The sequence below is a fragment of the Prosopis cineraria genome, unplaced genomic scaffold, assembly GCF_029017545.1.
Source record: "Prosopis cineraria cultivar Desert tree isolate PC_DT_omini unplaced genomic scaffold, ASM2901754v1 PC14, whole genome shotgun sequence".
In the NCBI taxonomy this organism is placed as follows: Eukaryota; Viridiplantae; Streptophyta; class Magnoliopsida; order Fabales; family Fabaceae; genus Prosopis; species Prosopis cineraria.
In genome coordinates this window covers 26417017-26427675 of record NW_026555345.1, presented here as the reverse complement: position 1 = coordinate 26427675, position 10659 = coordinate 26417017, and the positions used below count along the sequence as shown (strand labels likewise).

Below are 10659 nucleotides of genomic sequence, written 5' to 3'. Positions count from 1 at the left end.
AATATGATATTAAAATGGTAAATCAGGTTTCAACAAGCCGATCTTTAAGGGGCGAGGGCCAACCCGTTTAAGCAGACATGTACAATTTTTTTAATATTAATTCTTATGATTTTGACTCTTTTTAAATTTAAAAAGAAATTAAATTAAATCTTACGCCACATTAGCCCATATTTGCTAAAGAAAGAAGGTAATAAAAAAAATACAAACCTAAGCCCCCTAATTCATTGAGATCTCTCAGTCCCATATCTCAATCCCTCAATCTCATCTAATTTAAATTGGACATTTGTTAATTTAGCTGATCCATTGCTTGTTGTCTTGTTGTCATTTTGTTTGTGTTTTTAGTTTATTTACATGTGGTTTAATTAGTTTTTTCATTGCTTTCTTGATTGAGTATTATATTGGAATGAAGTAATTTTGTGTTTGATAAAAAAATTTAAAAAAATAAAAATAGTTAAAAAGGCCTAAAATCTGTGGGGCTAGCCTTGAGCCTGCTGTGTCGAGGGTTTGGCCTTTCATTTTAGGGTCACAGAGAGAATTTAAATTTAAACAGGTTGGTCTTTTTAAGCTAAAGCTCTCATAAGCTAGCCAGGCCAGCCTGTTTTCCTAGCTCTTGAGTAAGCCAAGACGAGAGATCAATGAAGCTGGGATTCAAATGATTTTGAAGACGATTGGAAGATTCACGCCTTGAACATAATCATACACAAGATAAATGGAATTATCGGAGATTGATGCCTTGAGAAGTGTGATCAAGCTACTATGTGGCTTTCGCAAATGACACAAAACCAATCATAAAGCTCCGACAAGTCCACGGGATGATGAAACTCGCGCTGGAAAACCAAAACATCCTTGTGCAGTTATGGAATGTTGGTTGTGAAGTTGATGACAGGGCAAAGAGAATTGAACACAGGGAAGGAATGCTTGGTTTAATGGGGAAGGAGGGCGATGGCTTATGGAAGAAATAAGCTAATTGGAGGAGGAAATCTTGAAGAACTATGGGTTCTCAAAAGGTATAGGGAGATGCTGGGTGAGAAAATCTCGAGAAGGGCAAACGACGAGGGAGGATGCTAGGTTGGTGAGGTTTATGTTAATTCACGTGGAGTTCTATTGAGTGCAAAAGATTTGCAAACTATATCATCTTTAATTTTTATTAAAATTTTATTAGTTGAACATTGGTCAAAGGTAAAAAAAAAAAGCAACATTGCTCACTTTTAATACTTTTAAGATAACCTTACTTTTTTTAAAAGGTAATGGTATCTAGTATTCTTTTAAAATAAAATTGCAAATGTTTGTTTATGACAAGCTAAAAATTTAAGTTCCCGTGATATGCTTTCATTGAATAAGTCAATAATATCCAAAAAAACAAAAAAAGTAACACCTTTTTTCAACACTTTATCACAATTGACTGACGAGACTATTTTTTTTCCACACATTTTTTGATTTTTTGAATTATTATCTATAATCATCAATATCATTATAAAATATAAAATTTATCTATAAATAATTACAGTAAGCCAGTACCATTTTTTGTCAATAATACAACTCATTTTTTTAAAAATTATATAATGCCTGAAAACTCATGTTAAATTATTTTCAAAATGACAATAATTGTTGTTAGAAGTAACAATTCTCCATCCATCTCCCTCGGCTATGCTGTAGCATTTCATCATGGTTTTGAATTTATATATAAATTTTGGCCAAAATAGAAGATTTTTTTTTTTAAATTGTCTTTTTCATTATCTATCTGTTTTACCACATTAAATTAAATTTTTATTTATTCCATGTATTGCACACAGTTCTGTACACCTAAATAATACCCACTTGAATTATAATTTTTTTATTTTTTATTTTTGAAGTTTAAAAGACTGAGCAATCGTTACAGCAAAAGCAATTGGAAAGTCTGAAGTTCACATCAGTGTGAATCAGTGAAACGTTCATTTTTTTTTTTCACTGTTTCAGTGTTTTCAAAACAGTCACAAAAGAAATACAATAAGAATCTTGAATTGCTTTCATTTTACTTCAATGAACTCGTCTCCAAAAGAAAGTGGATGAGTGATCCAATACTTTGTCAACAGAAATAAAATGTTCTCAGCTCTTTGACACAGAAAGCCAACTATGAGAAGTCTTGAACTAGTGATAAAATTGGATGAGGTCAAATTTCTGAAACTATCCCACCGAGGTCCTCAAGCAAGAATCAAGAATGGCAGATCCAATTTTAGCAGGCGACTCAACTACTCTGACCCCAGCTTCCCTCAGAGTCTTAATTTTGTCCTGAGCAGTGCCCTTGCCACCTGACACAATGGCTGCACCAGCAAAACCAATTAACATTGAGAATGTCCAATTAATATAATCACGGTACACGAAGAAAGCAAAAATGAAGGTCTCCACAGAGTTGTTTCTCTTTTAATTTTGAACATCACCAGTTTCCTTTCTAAATAATGTCAATGACCCACAAATAATTTGCTATCCAGCAACCAATTTGAATGTATTGCATGTACAAAAGTAGATACACATATATGATGTATTTAAAGACGGATAGAGGAAAAAAGAGATTATGGATGTAAATATTATGTAAAGTACATCCTACACAAAGTTATATTTTTGTGTTACTCTCTGTGTTTGTGTGTTCCTCTGTGCGCATGCATGTAAATACATAAATGTAAAAAATCCAATTTGATTCAATAACCATAATAATAACGAGAACATGTATTCCACATTAGTTAGTATTTGACAGGCATAACTGCGGAGCTGCTTTCAAAAACGAGCTTTTGCATGTAAGAGCATCTTTGGCCTCACGCAACTTTTTCATAAACTTATTTCATTTTTCATACTTGTATATAAATTAATACTGACATATTTAATCATAATAAATCTCTCTATCTCTGGCATTTCATGACCTCGAATTTTTGTATTCTGTGTCATGATTTTATTTGCATATTGTTGTTTTATAGCTTGATGCAACCAAAGAATTAATAATAAATAATTATTAGTCAAACATGGGCCACTAAAAACTTGATTATCCCTTGTGTTAGTGTCCACTTGGGCCAGGAAAACAATTTGATGTGGACACAAAAACAGGAAGTAAATAAATCCGCCGAAGAAGCTCTCCCCCCCCCCCCACACCCCCCCCCAAAAAAAAAAAAAAAACCTTTATTTATCATGACAATTAACAACCTAAAATAGTTTGTTTCTATCTAATGCCGTCAGATTCAAAACTTGCTAAGAGATCTCACCTCCAGCATGACCCATGCGACGGCCAGGGGGAGCTGTTAATCCAGCAATAAATGCGACGATAGGCTTCTGAGTCCCACTTTCCTGTAAGTAATTCAAAATCTTCGAAGTTATTCAGAACCCATGGACACAGTCAACAAAGAACATGGTAAATAAGTGAAAATATGAATTCATTCCTAATCTGAAGAATAAAGGTATCAAGCATGCATAGTGTCAAATAACACCAAATAGGCATTTGACATTTTTATACATTGATAAAGAAGGAGGATTTACATTCACGATATATTTCATATTTTGTTGGCTGTTTGTCAACTACAACCCTTTATGCAGCTTGGCAATTGGCATCAGTTCTGCTACAATAAGCACTTACAAAATAAAATTGCATTAAAAACTATATTTCATGTCATGAGTGAACAAATAGATGGAATCTAAGAATTTTAACTTTAATGAAAAGAGGAAAAGAAAAAAAATCCATTTCAAAATGCCCTAAGCCAAAGGCAGGGCTTTGAAGTTGAAACCTTTAGAAAGTGCATTTGAATAGCTCCATAAGTGAGTCACATGCAATTTATGCAATTCGTCCATCATTTTGCCAATGTGTACGGCTTTAGCCATCCAACCATATTTTTAAATGTCTAAAAGACTTTGATTTCCCATATTTAACATTTGCTACATTAAATATAACATATATTAATTAAATTAGCACTTCACCTTGGTGAATCTCAGTGAAAAGTATCAGATCTCAAAATACAATGATGGTGTGTGTCAAAGTAACCATTGCTCAACATCAACAAACCAATATATATATATTATATATGAAAAAAGGCAAAAGGAAAAAGGAAACCATGCATAAACAAGAGGATTAAAGAAAAATACATAGTTTATGGGTTGGAAAACATGTAAGGAACATCATGAAGAAGTAAAATTAATTGATTTTAAAACAGAAGAAAAATCAGTGATGTACGATTTAATTTAAGTAAAATAGAATAATAACACCACAAGAAATACCCAGAGTCCCAGATCCAGGTAATGTTTAGTTGAGGCCTCTGTCAGCCAACAAAGTATAAAGTAAAACCTTTCTCCAGACACATTAGGTAATACAAATCATAAACTTATGTTCCTTTCCACAGAACAGGGAAACAAATTTTAATTTTGCAAATGCTCATAAGAATTTAAACAGAAATCCATGCAGAGGACAAAAAGACATGGAAAGCAAACCTTAATTAGTGCAGCAGCATCTTCTTCAGCAGTTCCCCCTATCTCTCCTATGAGAACTATGCCTAAATTGCATAAAGAAAAAAATAAGCATCAATAAAGTACATGCATGATGAACAAAAAAGCAAACATAATACAAACAACTTATAGTAATATCATGGATTACGAAATCCCATTCAATGAAAAGACAAAACAACATAGAACTACTCTTCAAAAAGCACCACCATCTAACACCACCATCCTACCTTGAAAGAAATCCAGTGCGATGGATAGGGCACTATATCGCTGGACAAAACTGATTCTCCCCACTTCCTCTTTCCCCAGCTCCCACGTGGTCAACACTCAACTTTCAGGCATCCTATCTTTCTGTCAACTTTTGACATCACTGTCAAATTTTCATCCAATACCTGATGACCCCTTGGCCATTCACCTCAAAGAGTAAGTAATGTTCCAGGCATCTAAATTTTGTTTATCTTGTTTGGAACAAGAGCTTTGGTAAGAATCTACAAATTGTATACAGCGCCAAGGTTCTGACTTCTGACTCTCCCAAAAAGGACAGGGTACCACAATGCAAAGTGACCAAGATACCAATACAGATAGGAGGATAGAAGTACCTCACAATGTTACACATCCAATTAAGGTACCCTACTTTGCATTTCCCCCCATCTTACCCATAGCTTTCTCTGCTTCACCATAACTCCTTTTGCTTGTCCAATTTTCTGCATTTCTATGCTATGGAATGATGTTAGTGCATTCCCAAAACTGAGCTTTTTCATTGCAGTTACTATGGAAACGGTTGGCATTCTACTGTATGCTTATCACCAATTTCTTCTAATGGAAATTTTCGGAGATGTACTCTCCATGAAATACCTTTGAGATAATTTATCAAACTGAATGATATCCTATTACACCACTGTTTCAGTTTCCCTTTTGAAATTGAAAAACTATATATGCAAATGCTAAAGAAAGGATGTCATTGAAAGCTAATCTCATGCAGGGTTGCCTCTCCCAAATCCGAACTTGAATAAGAATGCATTACCACTACAGCAGTCCAAGCTCCTCTGCCAAGTCAATCGCATCTTTCTCACTTGAACGTTAAAAGCTTTAAAATGCCCATACCCAGGCCAAATACCCAAATAATTATTCATCACAATTTTATTGCAGAAGGAATTTTGTAATTTTTTAAAAAAATTATGCTTGCATTAGGTAAATAAATGGAAAAGGCCACCATACCATACACCTAAATAATAAAACATTAAACTCCATCAAACCCTCACATAGATTTTGATCAAATTGATACCTTGCTAGCTTGATTATTTGCTCAAGCCTGATTGTTTTGAAAACTATAATCCCTCTATTTGTTCACCTTGGCCCAAAGAAAGATCAAAGTATTACTAATGAGCCCAACATCCAAGTGGGCCATGTTTATGAGAGAAAGAGGGCCACTAAGCTACCCAAGGAGCAAGGTACAGAAATAGGCACTAATGCTGGCCCAAGGCCAAATGTGGACAAGGGTGAGACTGTTATCTAGGGTTGTGTGCCCTAAGGAAAGGATTCAGGCTTTTTGGTTGGCTCATGGGAGAGTCTTGACCTCTTGAACATCAGGGGAGAAGCTTGTCACTTCCATTTTCCTCCTTGTTCATTTACATTTCTGCTGCTATTTTCCAGTTTTATTCACTGTAACAGCTCTAGTTAGTTGCAATATCCCTTTTTTCCTCTTCCTTTCCCTATAGAAGAGGCTGTAACTAACCTGGTATAGTGATTTCTAAAAGAAGATTTCCTCCGTTCTATCACTTTCTCTATAATAATTAAAATGGGGCAATGACCTCGAGGATTTCATTTCTTTTGGATTAGAAATGGGCATTAGTGTGCCAATGAGATCATAGCTCAAAATCACATAGCACCAGCCCCAGACTGTTTAGATTATGGAGCACTTCATCTCCAGGGTTGGATGTCTACTCCTTTCCCCATTCCGTACTTCTCAAGCTTAAAGCATTTCACAAAAGGAAAAAATATATAGGTTTTGTTTTTCTTTCTTTGGACAGAGGGGAAATGAGTTCATTTTTAAATCAGAGATCAAGGAGCCTAAACCATGAAGTCAATTTACATGACAGGCACAAAATAAGATGTGAAGTACCTTTAGTCTGTGGATCTGCTAGGAATCGCTCCACACAATCAACAAAGTTCGTTCCGTTAAAAGGATCTCCACCTATGCCCACACAAGTGGATTGTCCAAGTCCAACAACACTTGTTTGGAAAACCTGAATAAGTATATTGATTTCATTGTTATATAAATTGATTTTATCAGCATCATAGTAGTCTTCAAGACTTCAAAATTAGAGCTCACCGCTTCATATGTCAAGGTGCCAGAACGAGAAACAATTCCTATACAACCAGGTTTATGAATGTAACTTGGCATGATTCCAATTTTACATTCACCAGGCTTGATGATACCAGGGCAGTTTGGTCCAATCAGACGAGTCTTAGACTGTCTATTAAGAGCAGCTTTCACTCGTACCTGAAAATTGAAAATATTAACTTCAAGTTTGTTCAAATGCAACAGAAAGGTGAATTGCGCTACAGCTTTCAATGGCTTTATTATATATTTCCTCAATATCTCCAATGACATATTTGTTCAAGCTATGCAATGGCGATCTAATTTTCCATGAATAGATTGACTAATAAACAAAATAATACACAACTAATGGAATCATCCAAATGAAAAATTATGGATTCCAAATAGGATAGGATAAAAGTACCTTACAGGAATATGAAAATGAATGACAAATTATTCAATATTTTACATAAGTAGAGTGGTTCTACATAATCTAGCAAAAAGAGTTGAACATTTAGTTGCAAGTTACCGAGTTGCAATGCCATGAAAACTACAAACCCGAACATATTATGCAGTACAAGTTGAATTACCATATCATGCTGAGGAATCCCTTCAGTGATACAGACAACAAGATCCAACTCAGCTTCCACTGCCTCCAAAATGGCAGCAGCAGCAAATGGTGGAGGAACATATATGACTGAAGCATTTGCCTTTGTTTCAGCTTTTGCTTCAGCAACAGTGTTAAACACAGGAAGTCCCAGGTGTTCAGTCCCACCCTTCTTTGGTGTTACACCGCCCACCTATTTGAACAAAATAAAATTAAAATGAAAATACCCCATGCCCAACAATCAAACAAAAAGAGGCACTTAAATAGACACACTAGGGAAGTATCGAACAGAAAACATAAAATATGCACACATCAATTATGAATCCATGTGAAACGACAGTTGTTAGCACATGAAATACATGTACATGAACCTAAATTCTGTGCAGAAATGGCCTCAAGTCTTATAACAACAGAATCTACGCAGAAATCCTTTCAATATGATAAAAATTCTTCCAGATACGGTCTGATAGCAATGAAACCATATGCTTCTTTCCTTATCAGAAAAAGTCGTTCCCATATCACCTGTTTTGCTCTCCTAGCATGCTAGCATTCTAAGAAACAAAACGAATTTTTTTATCAGTTGGTAGAATATGACCTTCAAAATAACGGAAAAGCCAATGGTTAAGTAATAAAATTCAGGTGGGCTCCACCCACATGAGAGTAATATCCAATCCGAGAGGTTCAAAATTTTAAACTCAGAAGTAAAGCGCATTTGCTATGTTGTAATGGGATAGCTCAAAAAGGCCCCAAAATATCAGTTATCAAGTCCATCCATGTACTCTCTCCGGTATTTATTGCAAGATACTTTCAACCGTTTCACGCATCTTAAAAAAGTTAGTTTTTTTAATATCATAAAAAATTGATATATATTTTCATTTTTACCCTTAACTTTAAATAATAATACATCTATATTAAATACCTTCACATTCACACTAATCAGAAAATACCTTCACATTCACACTAATCAGAAAAGGATAAAATTAGAAAAAGTAATTTAATTATTACACGTGTCCTACATTTTGAACAAAAATTACTTCTGGTGTCTTACAAATAGGACGGGGGGAGGCGTATACTTAACGATCAGCTTTCATGCCCGGAATCACAGCTCGCTACAAAAGGTTATCCCAATTGATATAAATGTATATTCAATCAAAGCCCAATCTATAAAACTGTCTAGAAAAGGGTGCCTTCAATTTCAATCAGAGTTCATTCCTTTGGCAGGTTGTTTTTCTCAAGTTAAGCAATAGCACGTAAGCTAAGTGATAAATAGTAGAGCAATTGAATCTTAAATACATGTATATCATCAAATGTCCCATAGAATTCAACGGCTTGCTGAGCAGACACGACCGAGAGGCAACATATCGTTTACTGAATTAAATCCCAGCGAAAGAAATAGATACAGTTGACCAGAACAGGCAAACAGGAAATATAGATCCCAGAAAAGGTACCATCTTGGTTCCGTATTCGATGGCTTGCTCAGTGTGGAAAGTGCCATTCTTGCCGGTGATGCCTTGGCAGATGACGCGTGTGGTCTTGTCAACGAAAACGGCTGGAGAGGTTGGCGCTGACGTGAAATGGCGGATCTGAGTGGAAGAAGAAGGAAGTGACGGCGATGAAGATGATTCGGCACGTGATACAATCGAGCTGATCAACTTCACTACAGCTCGGCGACCATGATCCACCCTGATATGCTGTGCTCTTTGCTCTGTTCTCCGGTTCACGCTCTTCGCTTGCTGGCTATACACCCTGGTCACGATCATGAAGGCATTCCTCGCTCTTTTTTGAAAAAAAAAAATAATAATAATAATTACCAAATTTTTTAAAAAAAAAATTAATTAATTAAAAAAAATTTGATGATTACAATTATACTCCTATTAGAAACCATTTTATTTGAAAGCATTAAATATAAACGTCTCCTTTTGATTCAAACCATTGTAAGACACTAACTACTTTCATTAGGTCCCAATCTTCTTTAACTCTTTCCTTTTAAAACATAGAGATTTTAAAGTTGTAAAAAGGAGACTAAAAATACAATTAGTTAATGCGTTAAAATATTAATCATACTGCTAAATTTGTTCTTAATATATACATCAACAAATTTCACTTTACTCATAAATAATGGTATCATAGAAAAATTGTTAATAAATATTGTTTTGATATAAAATAAAACAAAATTTCATCCTCTTTTTTTTTTATGAAGTAAGGTTAGAGTTATATTGTGAAAGAATGGAGTATTAATCTTCTTCTTTTTTTTCCTTTAACTTTCTTTGAGAATGAAGTTGTCACGCCTTGAAATTTGAGAATGACCAATACGTGATAAGTGTATAAAACATATATCCCTTAAATCTTGTCAATAAAATTTCTTATTTTTTAAAAAGTTATAATTGTATTTGTATTAGATTTAGGGCATCCTCAATACTTTTCCTTTAAACATGCCTTAATATTTTTACAAAAATTTTGAAAAAATGTATCAAAAATTCTACAACATAAATTTTCAAACAAAAATCACAACAATTAGGAGCTTTGCTCCTTCTAGTAACAGACCAAAGTATATAACAAAAGTAATAGGAGATCTTTTTGTGGAATATCTATCATATTTTCAAAAGATAATACATAATTTTATAATTACATTAAAAAGAAATATTTACAAACAAAATCTCCACTCAACTCAATGAAAAATCCTTCGATAATTAATAGGACATTTAATGTCAGTACACTATTTAAAACCAAACTAAATACTTTTCAATAAATAACATCCAAATCACAAAATTTGTAGGATTTAAAATAAATAATTACAACAATTATAAAATTATAGAGAAAGCCATTCAATATAATAAAATTAGTGAACACAAAAATCCACAGAGTGAATAACTAAATGCAACTTGTGCCATTAAGATAAATGTGAACACATAATTTATAAGAATAAGTAATCAAATACAGCTTGAGCTACAAAATAAACGTGGACACCCCAATCTATGAAGGTAATACTAACTAAACATAACTTGAAATAATAAAAACAAACGTAAGTGTTAGATCCATAAATAACAAACATGAAAACAAATATTATAAAAATCAAACTAGCTAGTCATTGACCATAGCATACCAAAAGTTAATTGAATTTTTTAACAATTAGTGTTTTGTATAAAATCTCCTCGAAATATATTTTCAAAAGATAAGAAATGGTAACATCCCAATTTAAATTTTATTAGCTAATTTAGGTTAATAAAAAGTTTAAAAAATATTTAGAGGTTAGTAAATTATTTATAAAATAATTTTG

At 33.7% G+C, this 10659-nt stretch overlaps 1 protein-coding gene across 1 annotated transcript; it reads right to left on the bottom strand.

The window, feature by feature from the left end:
* Positions 1-1982: 1982 nt before the first annotated feature.
* Positions 1983-9142, bottom strand: LOC129292418 (succinate--CoA ligase [ADP-forming] subunit alpha, mitochondrial-like). The gene is made up of 7 exons (XM_054929973.1): positions 8831-9142; positions 7366-7575; positions 6788-6958; positions 6578-6701; positions 4444-4505; positions 3231-3312; positions 1983-2300 (listed from the first exon to the last, which is right to left on the bottom strand). Exons 1-7 carry the CDS (start codon positions 9140-9142, stop codon positions 2164-2166), a joined length of 1098 nt encoding a protein of 365 aa, XP_054785948.1. The 3' UTR covers positions 1983-2163.
* Between the last annotated feature and the right edge of the window lie 1517 nt (positions 9143-10659).

Bases quoted from the DNA above. Each gene is read 5' to 3' on its own strand.
- LOC129292418 (XM_054929973.1), bottom strand. From the start codon at position 9,142: ATGATCGTGACCAGGGTGTATAGCCAGCAAGCGAAGAGCGTGAACCGG. The intron at 7,576-8,830 runs GTACCTTTTCTG...TTGTTCAAATAG, and splicing joins TCGAATACGGAACCAAGATG to GTGGGCGGTGTAACACCAAA. The intron at 6,959-7,365 runs GTAATTCAACTT...TTCAATTTTCAG, and splicing joins GGATTCCTCAGCATGATATG to GTACGAGTGAAAGCTGCTCT.